This window comes from Coregonus clupeaformis, unplaced genomic scaffold (genome assembly GCF_020615455.1).
Source record: "Coregonus clupeaformis isolate EN_2021a unplaced genomic scaffold, ASM2061545v1 scaf0380, whole genome shotgun sequence".
Taxonomy (NCBI): Eukaryota; Metazoa; Chordata; class Actinopteri; order Salmoniformes; family Salmonidae; genus Coregonus; species Coregonus clupeaformis.
The window spans coordinates 327,565-349,448 of NW_025533835.1; the positions used below are offsets into that span (position 1 = coordinate 327,565).

Genomic DNA, 21,884 nt, shown 5'->3' on the forward strand with positions numbered 1-21,884 from the left:
CCAGAGGTGAATCTGATTGGTTGAATCGAGTGAAGACTTTTAGACAAGGAAGTAGTCAAATATGTGACAGTACAGTCTCTAGTTTAGATACTAAATAAACATGATCTCAGGTGCATTTTATGCATTATTAGCGGGCTTTCTTGGAGCCGTTGCCTCCTCGTCAGCCAAGCTATCTCTGGGCTCAGACTACCTCAAAGGGATGTGTAAAACAGGGTTGAAAGCCTGGGCTCAGGATGGGGACTACAGGATTATTCAGGAGGAAACATCACCCTGCGAATGGGTGAGTGTGTATCTATATGAATGTATCATTTTCAAATTGTGTGTGTGAGAGCAATATAGATTGTGTGTGAGATACCATTCTACCAGAGACCACTAACAAGTCCTATTGTATTCCAGCTCCACATCCCTCTGTGGCTGCTGTTCAACTGTAATGCTGTGATGTGGTGTAATGTTTCAGCTCCACATCCCTCTGCGGCTGCTGTGTGGAGGACTACTGTTCACCAGTAATGCTGTGATGTGGACCTTCTTCTCCAAGGCTCTGAGACACTCCTCCTCCTCAGCCCGGGCCACGGTCACCACCACCGCATCCAACTTTGTATCCTCTGTGAGTAGGGCAACTGGTTAATATCTATCAGGGCATGTATTCATAAAATGTCTCAGAGTAGGAGTGCTGACCTTATGATCAATTTCACATTTTAGATCATAATGAATAATGAATTTATGAATACGACCCCAGATCGCATCACTCCTCCTCTGAGATGCTTTATGAATACGACCCCAGATCGCATCACTCCTCCTCTGAGATGCTTTATGAATACGACCCCAGATCTCAGTACTCCTCCTCTGAGATGCTTTATGAATACGACCCCAGATCTCATCACTCCTCTGAGATGCTTTATGAATACGACCCCAAAGCTCATCACCCCTCCTCTGAGATGCTTTATGAATACGACCCCAGATCTCAGCACTCCTCCTCTGAGATGCTTTATGAATACGACCCCAGATCTCATCACTCCTCTGAGATGCTTTATGAATACGACCCCAAAGCTCATCATCCCTCCTCTGAGATGCTTTATTAATACGACCCCAGATCTCAGCTATCCAATTTATATGAACAACTCACTTACAGTACAGAACGTTGACCATAAGACCATAGTGGAACTACATTATTGGAGCAATGACATCTGTGAATCACTGTGTGGATGAAAGTATTATTGGCTATTTATGTTGTCAATCCCACTTACATCATCTGTACCGTCTTTAGGCATTCCTTGGGAAGCTGATCTTTGGTGAGACCCATGCAGCACTGTGGTGGGTGGGCATCTCTCTAACTCTCTCAGGTTTACTGGTGCTGCACAGATCGACTTCTCGACCAGCAGAGGCCAAGAAGGAAGAGTGAAGGACTGTCCACATGTGGAATAACAATACCACTGCATCAATCATCTTACTGTACATTTACATTTACGTCATTTAGCAGACGCTCTTATCCAGAGCGACTTACAGTTAGTGCATACATTATTCTTTATTTTATTTTCATACTGGCCCCCCGTGGGAATCGAACCCACAACCCTGGCGTTGCAAACGCCATGCTCTACCAACTGAGCTACCTCCCTGCCGGCCATTCCCTCCCCTACCCTGGACGACGCTGGGCCAATTGTGCGCCGCCCCATTGGTCTCCCGGTTGCGGCCGGCTACAGCAGAGCCTGGATACGAACCAGGATCTCTAGTGGCACAGCTAGCACTGCGATGCAGTGCCTTAGACCACTGCGCCTCACTGTTTCATCCTACTGTACAGCCTCACTGTTTCAAACACTTTCTGGCTCAAATAATCTGGATTTCACGAGAAATGTTCTGTTATCAGAATGGGCTTTGATGGTGTCAGTCACACATTGGATTTCATGGCATGTTACAACTGACGGTACAGTGGGGAAAAAAAGTATTTAGTCAGCCACCAATTGTGCAAGTTCTCCCACTTAAAAAGATGAGAGGCCTGTAATTTTCATCATAGGTACACGTCAACTATGACAGACAAAATGAGAATTTTTTCCCCAGAAAATCACATTGTAGGATTTTTTATGAATTTATTTGCAAATTATGGTGGAAAATAAGTATTTGGTCAATAACAAAAGTTTCTCAATACTTTGTTATATACCCTTTGTTGGCAATGACACCGGTCAAACGTTTTCTGTAAGTCTTCACAAGGTTTTCACACACTGTTGCTGGTATTTTGGCCCATTTGCAAATAAATTCATTAAAAATCCTACAATGTGATTTTCTGGATTTTTTTCCCTCAATTTGTCTGTCATAGTTGACGTGTACCTATGATGAAAATTACAGGCCTCTCTCATCTTTTTAAGTGGGAGAACTTGCACAATTGGTGGCTGACTAAATACTTTTTTCCCCCCACTGTATATGGATTCTAACATGGTATGTTACAACTGACATGTTTCTATTGTCTTACTGTCTCTAGGTATTATATAACCAAGGTCTGCACTCCATACACAAACATGATCATGCTTTTCTCCACTACACATTATTATACAAACAAAGAATTTGGAATACTACCATTAAGATTAAGATGTATATTTTATTGAAAATATTGTAATGACCAGTAAGACTAAATGCATATCAATTCATTGAAATAAGAGTTTTGTAAATAAACCTTTACATTTACATTTTACATTTACGTCATTTAGCAGACGCTCTTATCCAGAGCGACTTACATGAAATATCTTGTCACTTAATCTCTGACTGACATGTTCTTTATTCTGTAGTCGAGCTAATATGAGAACCAATCAATACATGGATAAACAAAGATAGCATCATTGACAACTTCCCTTTTATTCATATGTTAGAGTAAACAATAGTGGTCCCATGATATGGAGCTTTCATTTGACTGTAGAAGTAGTATTACCATCCTGTACAAAAGGATAAAGTGCAGTACAACCATTCACTACTATCTAACCCCCTTCACTATCATCTAACCCCCTTCACTATCATCTAACCTCATTCACTATCATCTAACCCCCTTCACTATCATCTAACCCCATTCACTATCATCTAACCCCCCTACACTATCATCTAACCCCCCTACACTATCATCTAACCCCCCTACACTATCATCTAACCCCCCTACACTATCATCTAACCCCCCATACACTATCATCTAACCCCCATACACTATCATCTAACCCCCCATACACTATCATCTAACCCCCCATACACTATCATCTAACCCCATTCACTATCATCTAACCCCCCTTCACTATCATCTAACCTCATTCGCTATCATCTAACCCCCCTACGCTATCATCTAACCCCATTCACTATCATCTAACCCCATTCACTATCATCTAACCCCATTCACTATCATCTAACCCCCCTAGACTATCATCTAACCCCCCTAGACTATCATCTAACCCCCTAGACTATCATCTAACCCCCTTCACTATCATCTAACCTCATTCACTATCATCTAACCCCCCTACGCTATCATCTAACCCCATTCACTATCATCTAACCCCCCTAGACTATCATCTAACCCCCCTTCACTATCATCTAACCTCATTCACTATCATCTAACCTCATTCACTATCATCTAACCCCCCTACGCTATCATCTAACCCCATTCACTATCATCTAACCCCCCTACACTATCATCTAACCCATTCACTATCATCTAACCCCATTCACTATCATCTAACCCCAATCACTATCATCTAACCCCATTCACTATCATCTAACCCCCCTAGACTATCATCTAACCCCCCTAGACTATCATCTAACCCCCCTAGAATATCATCTAACCCCCCTAGAATATCATCTAACCCCCCTTCACTACTATCTAACCCCCTTCACTATCATCTAACCTCATTCACTATCATCTAACCCCCCCTTCACTATAATCTAACCCCCCTTCACTATCATCTAACCCTCCTACACTATCTAACCCCCCTACACGATCATCTAACCCTCATTCAATAAATGTGTTTGCGCTACATGTTCCAGATTAAGACAATGATAATAAATGCATGACAATTGTATGTTAACATTTGAATGTTATTGAACATTAATAATGGAATGTTTAGATAAGGCCCTTTAATTAAAACACACTTATAAAGGTAATGTAATTCTCTGACATGATAATACAGACATAAAAAAAAGGTTAAAAACTGTTACCACCTCATTTGCATACCTTGCAGAATAAGGCTAGTAACTGTCAATTCTCAGTTTGACAGTTTATAAGGCACTCAGTGAAGTAAGAGTAGAGGAAGGCCACAGACAGTCTAGATTCTGCACAGTCCACAGGTCACTTCTAGAGCTCTTCCCTCAATACAACTGAACCATGCAGAGCTGCGTATGCATGAGATGCTCTTGAGTACTGAAAAAGCATGTTTGGGTCAATCCAACTCATCCTTGTTGAATTTATACCTCATTCACATCACCAGGGGCATAGACCTGGACATGTTGTGGGTCATTCTAAGGATTGAGTCCCTTTAAGGCTTTGGTCCAAGCAGCAGTAGCACTGTAGGAAGACACCACACTAGACTAGTGTAGTCTCTATAGAAACACTGTAGGAAGACACCACACTAGACCAGTGGAGTCTCTATAGAAACACTGTAGGAAGACACCACACTAGACCAGTGGTCTCTATAGAAGCACTGTAGGAAGACACCACACTAGACCAGTGGAGTCTCTATAGAAATAGAATGAATAGAACTGGCGTCCCCATTCAAGCCTAGTCCAGACCCCACTCTCCCAGGGTGTCTCAGGGGGAGTTGGGATATGCAAAAAACGAAATGTCCAATTCACTCAGGTGTATAATACACACCTGTCCATGTGTGAAACAGGACCAATGGAAGCACCCTCCTGATCATTATTATTAAGTCAATGACAGCATAATGGATCACAATACCAGGCATCCATAGCGAGCGTACCCATGAGTTAACCAGTAAAATTGCCAGGGTTATAACCAGGCATCCATAGCGAGTGTACCCATGAGTTAACCAGTCTTATTGCCAGGGTTATAACCAGGCATCCATAGCGAGCGTACCCATGAGTTAACCAGTCTAATTGCCAGGGTTATAACCAGGCATCCATAGGGAGCGTACCCATAAGTTAACCAGTCTAATTGCCAGGGTTATAACCAGGCATCCATAGCGAGCGTACCCATGAGTTAACCAGTCTAATTGCCAGGGTTATAACCAGGCATCCATAGCGAGCGTACCCATGAGTTAACCAGTCTAATTGCCAGGGTTATAACCAGGCATCCATAGCGAGCGTACCCATGAGTTAACCAGTCTAATTGCCAGGGTTATAACCAGGCATCCATAGCGAGCGTACCCATGAGTTAACCAGTCTTATTGCCAGGGTTATAACCAGGCATCCATAGCGAGCGTACCCATGAGTTAACCAGTCTAATTGCCAGGGTTATAACCAGGCATCCATAGGGAGCGTACCCATGAGTTAACCAGTCTAATTGCCAGGGTTATAACCAGGCATCCATAGCAAGCGTACTCAGGAGTTAACCATTCTAATTGCCAGGGTTATAGGTGCCACGCCCATTCTATTCGTTCTATTTCTATGGGAGTCTATGATACTAGACCAGTGGTATCTCTATGACGTCCTCCTCGATGATCTCCCCTTGTGGCACCACCATGTGGGCATTGGGATCCCTCTTACACTGGAGGTCAGAGAAGGGGCTGAGCCAGGATGGGGAGAAGGGCCCTCCAAACGCTGACTTCATGGCCTCCCAGCACGAAGTCTTCTCCCACCTGGCCTGCTCCCCCTTCAGACGCTCGATGCCCTGGACAGAGAGAGAACACAGTGAGCTGTAGACAGAGGGACTGAATCAAACATTTAATCATTTAGGGGTCAAATGTTCACTTAGTCATGCATTGGTTTCAATGGGAGAGAAAGTGAAAATGTGACATAAGTGTCTGGTTTCCTGAACCCAGATGAACTCCTCTTGGACTAACATGCAGGCTCAATGGAGAATCTGTGGGTGTGGAAACCAGGCCATACTATTCTGAGAAGGCATGGACACTGACAGTGTGGTCTTTTCCTATGTGTTGAAGTTGGCACAAAACAATGCAGTGAACAGACTCCTATGTGTTGGTGAAGTTGGCACAAAACAATGCAGTGAACAGACTCCTATGTGTTGGTGAAGTTGGCACAAAACAATGCAGTGAACAGACTCCTATGTGTTGGTGAAGTTGGCACAAAACAATGCAGTGAACAGACTCCAGGCTAATTATGTCAATAAAAGACATCCATGCATCCCGGGTCTTAAACGTAAACCTATAATGACTCCGGAGACAATAAGAAACGTTCAGAAACACATGCATGATGCTTTGTTGTTCAGGAAACTCATTCATTCCACAGTAACGTTAAGTGTGTACAGCACGACAAAATGTAAGTTGCCTCCATTCTGTCTGTTGCAGGCTTACCTCCGTCCCATACCATTCAGAAAGCAGCAAGTCTGACAGCCTCAAGGCTCAGAGAGACAGTTAAAAGCTTCACTAGAAGTGGTAGGAGACACATCAGTAACCAAAGCCAATGCAGAGTGAGGATAGATATACAGTGGATTGCATTTGCATTTTTACTATGTTGTTGCCTTACAACCTGGAATTAAAATATATTTTTGGGGGGGTTTGTATCATTTGATTTACACAACATGCCTACCACTTTGAAGATGCAAATAATTTGTATTGTGAAACAAACAAGAAATAAGACAAAAAAACAGAAAACTTGAGCGTGCATAACTATTCACCCCCCCAAAGTCAATACTTTGTAGAGCCACCTTTTGCAGCAATTACAGCTGCAAGTCTCTTGGGGTGTCTCTATAAGCTTGGCACATCTAGACACTGGGATTTTTGCCCATTCTTCAAGGCAAAACTTCTCCAGCTCCTTCAAGTTGGATGGGTTCCGCTGGAGTACAGCAATCTTTAAGTCATACCACAGATTCTCAATTGGATTGAGGTCTGGCCTTTGACTAGGCCATTCCAAGACATTTAAATGTTTGCCCTTAAACCACTCAAGTGTTGCTTTAGCAGTATGCTTAGGGTCATTGTCCTGCTGGAAGGTGAACCTCCGTCCCAGTCTCAAATCTCTGGAAGACTGAAACAGGTTTCCATCAAGAATGTCCCTGTATTTAGCACCATCCATCATTCCTTCAATTCTGACCAGTTTCCCAGTCCCTGCTGATGAAAAACATCCCCACAGCATGATGCTGTCACCACCATGCTTCACTGTGGGGATGGTGTTCTCGGGGTGATGAGAGGTGTTGGGTTTGCGCCAGACATAGCGTTTTCCTTGATGGCCAAAAAGCTTCTTCCGTATGTTTGGGGAGTCTCCCACATGCCTTTTGGTGAACACCAAACGTGTTTGCTTATTCTTTGTCTTAAGCAATGGCTTTTTTCTGGCCATTCTTCCGTAAAGCCCAGCTCTGTGGAGTGTACGGCTTAAAGTGGTCCTATGGACAGATACTCCAATCTCCGCTGTGGAGCTTTGCAGCTCCTTCAGGGTTATCTTTGGTCTCTCTGATTAATGCCCTCCTTGCTTGGTCCATGAGTTTTGGTGGGCGGCCCTCTCTTGGCAGGTTTGTTGTGGTGCCATATTCTTTCCATGTTCAAAGTATCTGATATTGTTTTATAACCCAACCCTGATCTGTCCATCTCCACAACTTTGTCCCTGATCTGTTTGGAGAGGTCCTTGGTCTTCACGGTGCCGCTTGCTTGGTGGTGCCCCTTGCTTAGTGGTGTTGCAGACTCTGGGGCCTTTCAGAACAGGTGTATATATACACTGAGATCATGTGACAGATCATGTGACACTTAGATTGCACACAGGTGGACTTTATTTAACTAATTATGTGACTTCTGAAGGTAATTGGTTGCACCATATCTTATTTAGGGGCTTCATAGCAAAGGGGGTGAACACATATGCATGCACCACTTTTCCGTTATTATTTTTTTTCATCCCACTTCACCAATTTGGACTATTTTGTGTATGTCCATTACATGAAATCCAAATAAAAATCCATTTAAATTACAGGTTGTAATGCAACAAAATAGGGGGATGAATACTTTTGCAAGGCACTGTAGGTGCATGCATACAAACACCCATTGCAATGACACGATATAACAGTTCCTTGGAGAAAGATCATTAATATGGATATGACATGAAAAAAATAACAGCTTATTAAACAAATCAGAAATATTTATTCTTTCTCTGCGCCAGTGTTGAAAAATATCAGTAAAAAAAAAAAAAAGAACCATCTGTGTTAGGTTTTCACTAGCTTGTTCACAGGCAAGACATGGCAGCAGCAGTGTCAGGTCGACTCCCAAATGGCACCCTATTACATTTACATTTTAGTCATTTAGCAGACGCTCTCATCCAGAGCGACTTACAGGAGCAATTAGGGTTAAGTGCCTTGCTCAAGGGCACAGACAGATTTTCCACCTAGTCGGCTCTGAGATTAGAACCAGCGACCTTTCGGTTACTGGCACAACGCTCTTACCCACTAAGATACCTGCCGCCTATTCCCTATATAGTGCACTACTTTAGACCAGGGTCCATGGGGCTATAGTCATAAGTAGTGCACTATATAGGGAATAGGGTGCCATTTTGGGATGCATCCTCAGTTAGGTGACAGTCCTACTCAACAACCATCCATTCAAACTAAACAGAATAAAAACAGAAAGCAAAGAAAGACACAGGAGAAGAACAATCCCAATGTTGAACAATGACATAATGGGCCGGTTTCCAAGAGACAGATTACTCCTACTCAAAAGCATTATCAATAGAGATTGAAAGAGATGTTTAGTCCAGGCTTAATCTGTGTCTGGGAAACCAGCCCAATTAAGTTTTTTCAAGCATACAAAAGATCACACAAGAGAAAGTAAACATTATAAACTCCACTGATAGATACATCTCAGGAAAAGTGCATATTTGTCATGACTCATGATGTGTAACCAGCTGGACATATTTTGATGTTGATATTCAAGTAAAACTACTACTGCATAATCAGCTTTGTTGGTTAATATTTTAGAATTTTACTTTGCAAAATATATTTGAACTGTTAAGTTAATTTTGTGAATCACTACTTCCCTCTGGTTTCCACGTCTCCTGAATAACTCAAAATTAAGTTTCATTCCAACATAAAACGTATATTCTGGAGAAACTACAGAATACAAATAGTATTTTTCAAGTGCTTGGGTGATTGAGAAATATGCTGAATTTGGCACACATAGAAACTAGAAAGCAGGATCAATGAGTTACCGGCAACTTTCACACATGAAATATTCTGAAACAACTCCATGTTTTCTTGTTCCTAAAGAAGGATAAACCTGAAAGGAGCGGCATGATATGCTGTAACTTTAACTTTCTTTATACACAAGAAAATATGTGTGTTTAACAAAGTAAGATGGCTAACCTACTGATCCTCAACACCCTATACTTCCATCTGGCTTTAAAAGCCTCTCAAACGGTCAACTGTACAGGCCTAGTGAAAAGACAATATGTGTTCCCTGTGCTGGGTTAGGAGGAGGGAGGGGTTTAGTTTTGACTGACAGGAGGACGGAAGGTAGCCTGAGTGCCAGATCGGTTTGTGCTATTATGCCAACTCCTGAGTTGACATGACAGCACCAACAAACTGGCACTCAAGCTAGAACTGCGGAGAGAGGAGAGAACAGAGGGGAGAGAGGAGAAAACAGAGGAGTGAACAGAGGGGAGAGAGAACAGAGGGCAGAGAGGAGACACAGAGGGGAGAGACGAGAGAACAGAGGGAAAAGTGATTCAGAAAAACAAACAAATCAACAACATACATAAGAGTTAAAACAGGCAAAGTTTTTTACAAGTTTGAAAGTTTTAGAATATATATTTTTCTCTGCAACTCCACTTCACTTTTGTTCCCAAGCAACATAAAAAAAAATGTGGCAATGTAAAAAGCACAATCGATAAATTGTTCAGAGTTAGAGGGATTCCAATCCCGTTCAGCATTGTGAAGGAGTGTTGGGGAGGAGAGTCAGGGTGAGGTGGAGGGATGGGGGTGGAGGAATGGAGCGGTGTTAACACCTCTGTCTCAGAGTTTGCTTCCCCCGGGTGGCTAAGCTCAGACCACATACTGGTAGGATTCAGCCTTCCCATGGGCCCTCCCAGGTCGGGTCAACGGGATAAACCAGAACATGGAGAAGGGGTGTCCAAATACCGCCTTCATGTTCATCCACTTAGTTTTTTTAGCCCATCTTCTCTCCTCCTTTTTCAACTGTTCTATGCCCTGAAAACGAGAGACAACCAAACTTCAGTGTACTGTGTGTGTACTGTGAACCAATCAAACTACTTCCTCCCTGACTGTTATTCTAACTGACGAATCACAGGACCCCCTTTGCTTTTTCCTTTTGATTTAAAACCTCTTTCACTCTAAAGTCAGGACGTGGCTTAAGCTATGACTACCTGAGCACAGACAGACTAAATGTCCATAGACTAATGTGTTGACTAAATGTCCATAGACTAATGTGCTGACTAAATGTCCATAGACTAATGTGCTGACTAAATGTCCATAGACTAATGTGCTGACTAAATGTCCATAGACTAATACGTTGACTAAATGTCCATAGACTAATACGTTGACTAAATGTCCATAGACTAATACGTTGACTAAATGTCCATAGACTAATGTACTGACTAAATGTCCATAGACTAATACGTTGACTAAATGTCCATAGACTAATACGTTGACTAAATGTCCATAGACTAATACGTTGACTAAATGTCCATAGACTAATGCGTTGACTAAATGTCCATAGACTAATGCATTGACTAAATGTCCATAGACTAATGCGTTGACTAAATGTCCATAGACTAATGTACTGACTAAATGTCCATAGACTAATGTGTTGACTAAATGTCCATAGACTAATGTGTTGACTAAATGTCCATAGACTAATACGTTGACTAAATGTCCATAGACTAATACGTTGACTAAATATCCATAGACTAATACGTTGACTAAATGTCCATAGACTAATACGTTGACTAAATGTCCATAGACTAATACGTTGACTAAATGTCCATAGACTAATACGTTGACTAAATGTCCATAGACTAATACGTTGACTAAATGTCCATAGACTAATGTACTGACTAAATGTCCATAGACTAATGTGTTGACTAAATGTCCATAGACTAATGTACAGTGCATTCGGAAAGCATTCAGACCCCTTGACTTTTCCACATTTTGTTACGTTACAGCGTTATTCTAAAATGAATTAAATCGTTTTTTTTCTCATCAATCTAAACACAATACCCCATAATGACAAAGCAAAAACAGGTTTTTAGAATTTTCTCCCCAAGAAATAAAATAAAAACTGAAATATCACATTTACATAAGTATTCAGACCCTTTACTTAGTACTTTGTTGAAGCACCTTTGGCAGCGTTTCCACCCTCGAGTCTTCTTGGGTATCACACTACAAAGCTTGGCACACCTGTATTTGGGGAGTTTCTCCCATTCTTCTCTGCAGATCCTCTGAAGCTCTGTCAGGTTGGATGGGGAGCGTCGCTGCACAGCTATTTTCAGGTCTCTCCAGAGATGTTCGATCATGTTCAAGTCCAGGCTCTGGCCACTCAAGGACATTCAGAGACTTGTCCCTAAGCCACTCCTGCGTTGTCTTGGCTGTGTGCTTAGGGTCGTTGTCCTGTTGGAAGGTGAACCTTCGCCCCAGTCTGAGGTCCTGAGCGCTCTGGAACAGGTTTTCATCAAGGATCTCTCTGTACTTTGCTCCGTTAATCTTTCCCTCGATCCTGACTAGTCTCCCAGTCCCTACCGCTGAAAAACATCCCCACTGCATGATGCTGCCACCACCATGCTTCACCATAGGGATGGTGCCAGGTTTCCTCCAGATGTGACGCTTGGCATTTAGGCCAAAGAGTTCAATCTTTGTTTCATCAGACCAGAGAATCTTGTTTCTCATGGTCTGAGAGTCTTTAGGTGCCTTTTGGCAAACGCCAAGTGGGCTGTCATGTGCCTTTTACTGAGGAATGGCTTCCGTCTGGCCACTCTACCATACAGGCCTGATTGGTGGAGTCCTGCAGAGATGGTTGTCCTTCTGGAAGGTTGTCCCATCTCCACAGAGGAACTCTGGAGCTCTGTCAGAGTGACCATTGGGTTCTTGGTCACCTCCCTGACCAAGGCCCTTCTCCCCCGATTACTCAGTTTGGCCGGGCGGCCAGCTCTAGGAAGAGTCTTGGTGGTTCCAAACTTCTTCCATTTAAGAATGATGGAGGCCACTGTGTTCTTGGGGACCTTCAATGCTGCAGAAAGGTTTTTGTACCCTTCCCCAGATCTGTGCCTCGACACAATCCTGTCTCGGAGTTTTACGGACAATTCCTTCGACCTCTTGGCTTGGTTTTTGCTCTGACATGCACTGTCAACTGTGGGACCTTATATAGACAGGTGTGTGCCTTTCCAAATCATGTCCAAGCGATTGAATTTACCACAGGTGGACTCCAATCAAGTTGTAGTAACATCAAGGATGTTCAATGGAAACAGGATGCACCTGAGCTCAATTTCGAGGCTCATAGCAAAGGGTCTGAATACTTATGTAATAAGGTATTTCTGTTGGGGGGGGGGTTTATGAGGAAAACAAATAATTTAATCCATTGTAACGTAACAAAATGTGGAAAAAGTAAAGGGGTCTGAACACTTTCCGAATGCACTGTATTGACTAAAAGTCAATACACTGTACACTGAGGTCTAATGAACATCATTCCCCACTTCTGAGGCTCCATGAGAGAGAATACAGCCAGAAATGTTGTCTATTTCTAGGAATACAACCTAGCCCTAACTATGTAACCTAGCCCTAACTATGTAACCTAGCCCTAACTATGTAACCTAGCCCTAACTATGTAACCTAGCCCCAACTATGTAACCTAGCCCCAACTATGTAACCTAGCCCCAACTATACAACCTAGCCCCAACTATACAACCTAGCCCCAACTATACAACCTAGCCTCAACTATACAACCTAGCCCCAACTATACAACCTAGCCCCAACTATACAACCTAGCCCCAACTATACAACCTAGCCCCAACTATACAACCTAGCCCCAACTATACAACCTAGCCCCAACTATACAACCTAGCCCCAACTATACAACCTAGCCCCAACTATGTAACCTAGCCCTAACTATGTAACCTAGCCCCAACTATACAACCTAGCCCTAACTATACAACCTAGCCCCAACTATACAACCTAGCCCCAACTATACAACCTAGCCCTAACTATGTAATCTAGCCCTAACTATAAAACCTAGCCCTAACTATAAAACCTAGCCCTAACTATACAAAGTAGCCCTAACTACACAATCAGGCCTGAAGTTGCAGACAAAAAGATGTTAGAGCATGAAAGCAGAGTTAGTTTAGTTAGAGTTTTAAAGCACTAAACGTTGTACAGAGAGATCTACAGTATACTCACTACATGGATTATGACGGTACAGAACCATCAGAGGAAACTGATCCTTTCTCACAGAGAGATCTACAGTCTACTCACTACATGGTTTATGACGGTACAATAGAGGAAACTGATCCTCTCACACAGATACATGGACACGTTTCTTCATACTTGCTGACAGTAAACTCAACAGAGCATCTGCAAGCCTTGGCTGAATTTTATGTTCAAGTTTCAAGTTGAAGATTTCCTTTATATAGGAAACTCACTGTTACTGTAGAAACAAGACTAGACTCATAACTCCCACAAGGAGATGATCCAACTACAAGCAGAGCCTTTTATATACACTCTTAGACACTAACTTCCACTTAAGTCCAATTTTCAGGAGACTAAGTGAACATTTTACTAAGTGGAAGTTAGGATTCACCTCTTTGTGGGTAAGCTGTTGTAGAGAGGTTAAGGTTCATAGGTCATACATACAGTAGATAAGCACCAAAGCAACAGCAGTGGGGAGCAGACTTGGCTTAAATACACAGGTCAAATACTTGAGGTGCACTTGATTAAGTTTGCCTGTCCAATGTAATAGGCCCAGCTGAAATGCCAATGGAATAGTCATAAGAGTGCAAACTCCACCCTGCACATCAGTCAAGCTAAATAAAGCACACCTAAAGCATTTGACATAACATTACATATTTAATCCAGGTCTGATGAAGAGGAGGTGAAGGACAGAAGAGAGGAGCATGGTGGTCTAATACTTACTGTCTCATCTGTACAGATGGAATGGACCTGAGTCCCGAACATCACGGAGGTGAAGAGGAGGAAGAGGAGGGCCTCAAAGCACAGGAGGATGAGGAGGATGACGGTCGCAGGAGGTGAGAAGGAACTGCACTCTGGGAGTTGGAGTTCAGGAGGGAGGGGAGGGGAACATTTACACTCACAGCACAGTGAAAGCAACATTTCTAGACGGGCTGATGTGGTCTAGGCAGCTATATGCTGGATGCTAAGCATATTGTACATCAGTCTTTTCAGATAGATGACTGGAACAATGGCAAAGGTGCATAAAGTTGTCGGAATTCAGATATGACATCATTGTTTTAGCACTACCTACAGTTTTTAAACTACGGCACGTGACATGGTTCAATGTGCCAATAAATCAGCACAATCTACTTTTGGGGTTTTTCAAATTGGCAGCGTCTTGGAGCTAGAACTGAGATCATGTATACTGTGATGCCGAGTAACGGAGAGCAACGTACAATACGGAGAACTGAGCCAACAAGGCATTAGTGGTAAGTACATTGGGGTGTCCATCTTTATGGACCTCCTCTATTGATTGTATGAGATTGAGAATGTTGCATTGTGTGACACGTGGTTTTAACTGTTGATTGCATCCACATTACAAATAATTATGGTATGAACAAACGCTAAATAGAAATGACATTTCTCAGCATAGAAGAGTGAGCATCAAAGTGCACGAACAACATGCAGAGTTGAATCACACACAGACAGTCATACACTTACTGAGCAACATAGTGTGTATCTCTGCAATACTGCAGTGACTATGTGGAAACGAGGCTACTCCATATTCCCTTTGAGCGGCTGGATCCAAACAACCTTCACAGAACTACTGTACACAGTGCCAGTGACCAACAGAACTACTGTACACAGTGCCAGTGACCAACAGAACTACTGTACACAGTGCCAGTGCCCAACAGAACTACTGTACACAGTGCCAGTGACCAACATAACTACTGTACACAGTGCCAGTGACCAACATAATCACTGTACACAGTGCCAGTAACCAACAGAACTACTGTACACAGTGCCAGTAACCAACAGAACTACTGTACACAGTGCCAGTGACCAACTACTGTACACAGTGCCAGTAACCAACAGAACTACTGTACACAGTGCCAGTGACCAACAGAATCACTGTACACAGTGCCAGTGCCCAACAGAACCACTGTACACAGTGCCAGTGCCCAACAGAACCACTGTACACAGTGCCAGTGCCCAACAGAACCACTGTACACAGTGCCCAACAGAACTACTGTACACAGTGCCCAACATAACTACTGTACACAGTGCCCAACATAACTACTGTACACAGTGCCCAACAGAACTACTGTACACAGTACAGTGCCCAACAGAACTACTGTACACAGTACAGTGCCCAACAGAACTACTGTACACAGTGCCAGTGCCCAACAGAACCACTGTACACAGTGCCAGTGCCCAACAGAACCACTGTACACAGTGCCAGTGCCCAACATAACTACTGTACACAGTGCCAGTGCCCAACATAACTACTGTACACAGTGCCCAACAGAACCACTGTACACAGTGCCAGTGACCAACAGAACTACTGTACACAGTGCCAGTGACCAACAGAACTACTGTACACAGTGCCAGTGCCCAACATAACTACTGTACACAGTGCCAGTGACCAACAGAACTACTGTACACAGTGCCAGTGCCCAACAGAACTACTGTACGCAGTGCCAGTGACCAACAGAACTACTGTACACAGTGCCAGTGCCCAACAGAACCACTGTACACAGTGCCAGTGACCAACATAACTACTGTACACAGTGCCAGTGCCCAACAGAACCACTGTACACAGTGCCAGTGACCAACATAACTACTGTACACAGTGCCAGTGACCAACAGAACTACTGTACAGTGCCAGTGACCAACAGAACCACTGTACACAGTGCCCAACAGAACCACTGTACACAGTGCCCAACAGAACTACTGTACACAGTGCCAGTGCCCAACAGAACTACTGTACACAGTGCCCAACAGAACTACTGTACACAGTGCCCAACAGAACTACTGTACACAGTGCCCAACAGAACTACTGTACACAGTGCCCAACAGAACTACTGTACACAGTGCCCAACAGAACTACTGTACACAGTGCCCAACAGAACTACTGTACACAGTACAGTGCCCAACAGAACTACTGTACACAGTGCCAGTGACCAACAGAACTACTGTACACAGTGCCAGTGCCCAACAGAACCACTGTACACAGTGCCAGTGCCCAACAGAACCACTGTACACAGTTCCAGTGACCAACATAACTACTGTACACAGTGCCAGTGACCAACAGAACTACTGTACACAGTGCCAGTGACCAACAGAACTACTGTACACAGTGCCAGTGACCAACAGAACTACTGTACACAGTGCCAGTGCCCAACATAACTACTGTACACAGTGCCAGTGCCCAACAGAACTACTGTACACAGTACAGTGCCCAACAGAACTACTGTACACAGTGCCAGTGACCAACAGAACTACTGTACACAGTGCCAGTGCCCAACAGAACCACTGTACACAGTGCCAGTGCCCAACATAACTACTGTACACAGTGCCAGTGCCCAACAGAACCACTGTACACAGTGCCAGTGCCCAACAGAACCACTGTACACAGTGCCAGTGCCCAACAGAACTACTGTACACAGTGCCAGTGCCCAACAGAACTACTGTACACAGTGCCCAACAGAACTACTGTACACAGTGCCCAACAGAACTACTGTACAGTGCCCAACAGAACTACTGTACACAGTACAGTGCCCAACAGAACTACTGTACACAGTGCCAGTGACCAACAGAACTACTGTACACAGTGCCAGTGCCCAACAGAACCACTGTACACAGTGCCCAACAGAACTACTGTACACAGTGCCCAACAGAACTACTGTACACAGTGCCCAACAGAACTACTGTACACAGTGCCCAACAGAACTACTGTACACAGTGCCCAACAGAACTACTGTACACAGTGCCAGTGCCCAACAGAACCACTGTACACAGTGCCAGTGACCAACAGAACCACTGTACACTGTGCCAGTGACCAACAGAACCACTGTACACAGTGCCAGTGACCAACAGAACCACTGTACACAGTGCCAGTGCCCAACAGAACTACTGTACACAGTGCCCAACAGAACTACTGTACACAGTGCCAGTGACCAACAGAACCACTGTACACAGTGCCCAACAGAACTACTGTACACAGTGCCCAACAGAACTACTGTACACAGTGCCAGTGACCAACATAACCACTGTACACAGTGCCAGTGACCAACAGAACCACTGTACACAGTGCAGTGCCCAACAGAACTACTGTACACAGTGCCCAACAGAACTACTGTACACAGTGCCAGTGACCAACAGAACTACTGTACACAGTGCCAGTGACCAACAGAACTACTGTACACAGTGCCAGTGACCAACAGAACTACTGTACACAGTGCAGTGCCAGTGACCAAAAGGAATACTGAGTGTCAGGAAGTATAGGACGTCAAACTAAAAAGGAGTGCACTGTCCTTTATGACTTTACTAGAGGCAGATCAACTAGTAGAGTAACTTGAACAGTTTCACATGAGATGGGTGGTATTGCCTCATCTGAAACACTTATTAAGAACACATAACCAGAGACCATCGTTAGGGTTGAGAGGAGCTGATTGAAAAATCTTTGTGTTATAATGAGATCTAGATCAAACCAATGAGTAGCCAGGTTTAAAAGGTCAAAACGACTTACTTGTCCAATCATCTTCAAAGCAGTAGAGGAAGTGGAAGACCACCATCACCAGAGAGTGGAGAGAGATGAGTGCAATGTACATCTGGAACAAAGAGACTCATGGTAAGACAGTGTCAAGTGTCAACGTAGTCACACAAACTGTAAGTCACTTTCAGGGCATTTGACAACCCAAACATCTTAATCTACACCTTTCCAATAGGAAATGTGTATTTGCAAATCCATAAGCTACATTTGCTACTTGTCTGTGTTACTGTAGCAGGCTGAAGGTGTAATGGTGTCTTACGGAATACGTAAACTACAGTATGGAATGTTACAGTATGTAAAGTATGCAACGGTACGTACTGTGAAGAGAACAAAGTACTTCTGGTTGTTCTCTCCCACACAGTTGTTCACCCAGGGACAGTGGTGGTCCATCTTCCGTATGCAGCGCTTGCACACACTAGTATGGAGGGGAAAACAAATGAATAACAACAACACAGTCCCATGTTTCTCAGCAAGATGTGCTAAAGTCAAGTGTTCAGCAGACAGTCTGCCTCAGGTAACTGGTGGTCCTAAAGTCAAAGTGTTCAGCAGACAGTCTGCCTCAGGTAACTGGTGGTGCTAAAGTCAAAGTGTTCAGCAGACAGTCTGCCTCAGGTAACTGGTGGTGCTAAAGTCAAAGTGTTCAGCAGACAGTCTGCCTCAGGTAACTGGTGGTGCTAAAGTCAAAGTGCACAGCAGAGTCACGTGGGACCACCGAAAAAGATGGCAGCACTTTAGAGAGCTCCTAACATCCGCATGTAAATACTGAAATTCAACGGCATACACTTTCATTTGTGTCTTAATATATTGACTTTAAGTACAGTTTAATATAAAGATCATTTACATTTTGAAACATCTTGCTAAAGTGGCGTTGTTGGAATGTTGACACACTTCTTCAAGCCTAACACGCGGTATTCACAGAAGGCCACATTGACTCCCAAATCCCCCCACCAAGACATGGATAAACACGGAAACCCACAGAAATTGGTAAATCTGAAGGATCTATTTGAGCAAATGGGAAAGATGAACACGATTTTGTTGGATGTTGCATCTGATGTCTCCACGATAAAAACAACAACTACCGAGCTAAAGGAAAAAGTTGATGCGATACAAGAGAGGATGGAGGGGGCAGAGGGACGGATTTCGATAGTGGAGGATGCCGTCTCCCGTCTGGAGAAGGGTAATGAGAATCACCAGAAAAGGCTGGACATATTGTGGAATCGTGTGGAAGAACTTGAGAACAGAAGTAGGAGAAATAAGGTGAGATTGGTTCATCTGAAAGAGGGGAGTGAGGCTGGCGGTGGAACAGAAGTAGGAGAAATAAGGTGAGATTGGTTCATCTGAAAGAGGGGAGTGAGGCTGGCGGTGGAACAGAAGTAGGAGAAATAAGGTGAGATTGGTTCATCTGAAAGAGGGGAGTGAGGCTAGCGGTGGACTAATCTCGTGTGCAGAAAATCATCACAGAAGGATTTGGATTTGATGACAGGCACGAATTCGAAATTGAACAAACCCATGCATGACAAGAATGGGCCCCCGAGAACAGTTCACATCCGCTTTCTACAGTCTACAGCCCGGGACAAGGTACTTAAAGCGGTGAAAGAAAAGGGTGGCGTTCAGTGGGAAGGCCGCCGGCTGTCTTTTTTCCCAGACCTGTCCAAGGAACTGGCAATGAAGAGGAAGAAGTTATCCTACCTACAGTGGTGTGCTGGGTCATCCTACCTACAGTGGTGTGTTGGGTCATCCTACCTACAGTGGTGTGTTGGGTCATCCTACCTACAGTGGTGTGCTGGGTCATCCTACCTACAGTGGTGTGTTGGGTCATCCTACCTACAGTGGTGTGCTGGGTCATCCTACCTACAGTGGTGTGCTGGGTCATCCTACCTACAGTGGTGTGCTGGGTCATCCTACCTACAGTGGTATGCTGGGTCATCCTACCTACAGTGGTGTGCCCGGTCAGGCTTGATGCTGCAGCATTTGGGACACTTGTAGACCACCTGTCCCGGCTTCAGCTGAAGACTCTCGATGTACTCTTTAGTGGCATTCCCTTTTGGCACAGCTCCCTGTAGGACATACAGAGCAATAGGAATGAGGACATGATTGCTTATCACGAGTCACCTGTTGGCACAACAAATGGGGCCTACTGTTGCAGTGGTCAGGCATTGTTATAGAATATCAGTGACGTGCTTTAAGTTGAAGATGGTGTTTTACTGTATGACTGCTGTCTTGCGAGCTCTGACCCAACTTTGCTCATTTGTGAATCTTTAGCGATTATCTTTACTTATGATCGACAAGAACTTCTGAACCTCAGATCGGCAGTTACTAACCTCAATTCCAGCTTCAACATCGACTCATCTGCCCTGGGCTCTTTGTGTAATTCCGACGCAATTTTTGGGCTATCCAAGTGGAAACGCAGGCGAAAAAGAGGCAGGAGTGGGGAGCGCTGGGGAGATTAAGGCCAATAGTAAACCGGCCACCTCTGACCTCCGATAGCAGATTTGCTATCAACGGGACTCTCATAACCGCAATATTCTGGGCTTTTCTGAAACATGGCTTTCGGACAAGACACCCCCCATGGCTATCCAACTCGATGGATTCGCCAACCACCAAGTGGACAGGACATTGGATTCAGGGAAATCCAGATGGGGAGGGGTAAGCCTCTTCATCAACAACAAATTGTGTGCTGACTCTAGTGCAGTGGAAGTCTCCACCCATTGTTCACCCGTCTTGGAATACCATATGGTCAAATGCCGACCCTTCTACCTACTGAGAGAGTTTTCATCTGTTATCATGACTGCTGTATATATTCCACCTCAGGACAATAAAAACAACAAGCTGGCACTTAAACTGTACGAGGCTATAAACAAGCAGGAAACCATACACCCGGAGGCTGCTTTCCTCATTTTAATTCAGAATCGTTAAGGCACGTAATGCCAACTTCCATTAACAGGTCTCCTTTGCCACTAGGGGCAATAAAGTCCTAGACCACTGTTACTCTACGCACAAGCAAACATACAAGGCCCTCCTTCGTTCCCCCTTCAACAAATCAGATCATGACTCTACACTCCTGCTTCTTATTTAGAAGCAGAAGCTCAAACAGGAAGTACCCGTAACTCGCTCCATTGAGAAACGGTCCTCCGTTTCGGAGGCTATGCTACAAGACTGCTTTGCTAGCGCTGACTGGAATATGTTCCGGGACTCCGCCGATAGCGTCGACGAGCTAACCACCTCTGGCACCGGCTTTAATAGGTAATGCATCGCCAACATTGTCCCCACAGTGAAGGTTTGCTGCTTCCCCAATCAAAAATCCTGGATTAACACCGAAGCTAAGGCTGAGGACACGAACAAGTAGAAGAAGTCCTGCTACGACCTCCGCAGAGCCTTCTAACAAGGAAAGGACAATCTAGAAACAAGGTGGAATTCTATTACACATGTGGCAGGGGCTACAGTCCATTACGGATTACAAAAGAACACCCAGCGGGGATCTGCCAAATGATGGCCTCTCTACCAGACGAACTCAATGCATTTATGCACGCTTAGACAAAAACAACACAGAGCCGTGCACAAGGGCCCCCGCCGACCCACGGGACAACACTCAAGTCAACACTCGTAAGGCCGCGGGTATCCTGTACTTCCTGACTGGCCGACCCCAGGTGGTGAGGCAAAATTACCTCCGCCACACTGACCTTCAACACGGGGGCCCCACAGGGGGGTGTGCTTAGTCCCCTCCTGTACTCCCTGTTCACCCACAACTGTGTGGCCACCCACGACTCCAACACCATCATTAAGTTTGCTGAAGACATGACGGTGATAGGCCTGATCACAGACAACGATGAGACAGCCTATAGGGAGGAGGTCAGAGACCTGGCA

General features: G+C 44.3%; 2 protein-coding genes across 5 annotated transcripts in view; one reads left to right on the forward strand and one right to left on the reverse strand.

The window, feature by feature from the left end:
• Positions 1-6: 6 nt before the first annotated feature.
• Positions 7-1,515, forward strand: LOC121556726 (transmembrane protein 42-like). 2 transcript variants are annotated; one of them, XM_041870611.1, is made up of 3 exons: positions 7-280; positions 458-604; positions 1,265-1,515. In XM_041870611.1, the coding sequence occupies exons 1-3, from the start codon at positions 101-103 to the stop codon at positions 1,397-1,399; spliced, it is 462 nt and encodes a 153-aa protein (XP_041726545.1). In that variant the 5' UTR covers positions 7-100; the 3' UTR covers positions 1,400-1,515. The 2 variants fall into 2 exon arrangements, with proteins under 2 accessions (XP_041726545.1, XP_041726546.1); XM_041870612.1 differs by having other exon boundaries at positions 1,360-1,515.
• Positions 1,516-2,567: 1,052 nt separating this feature from the next.
• Positions 2,568-21,884, reverse strand: part of LOC121556721 (palmitoyltransferase ZDHHC3-A-like) — a 30,166-nt gene continuing 10,849 nt past the window's right edge. For 2 of the 3 annotated variants that reach the window (XM_041870605.2, XM_041870606.2), the window contains 5 exons: positions 19,953-20,077; positions 18,339-18,435; positions 17,997-18,078; positions 14,207-14,337; positions 2,568-5,806 (listed from right to left, as the gene is read on the reverse strand). In XM_041870605.2, coding sequence (XP_041726539.1) covers positions 5,600-5,806; positions 14,207-14,337; positions 17,997-18,078; positions 18,339-18,435; positions 19,953-20,077 — 642 coding nt within the window. In that variant the 3' untranslated portion in view covers positions 2,568-5,599. Of the gene's footprint in view, positions 5,807-8,557; positions 10,277-14,206; positions 14,338-17,996; positions 18,079-18,338; positions 18,436-19,952; positions 20,078-21,884 lie in introns of those variants that run through there. The other variant, XM_041870607.1, reaches the window with a different exon arrangement.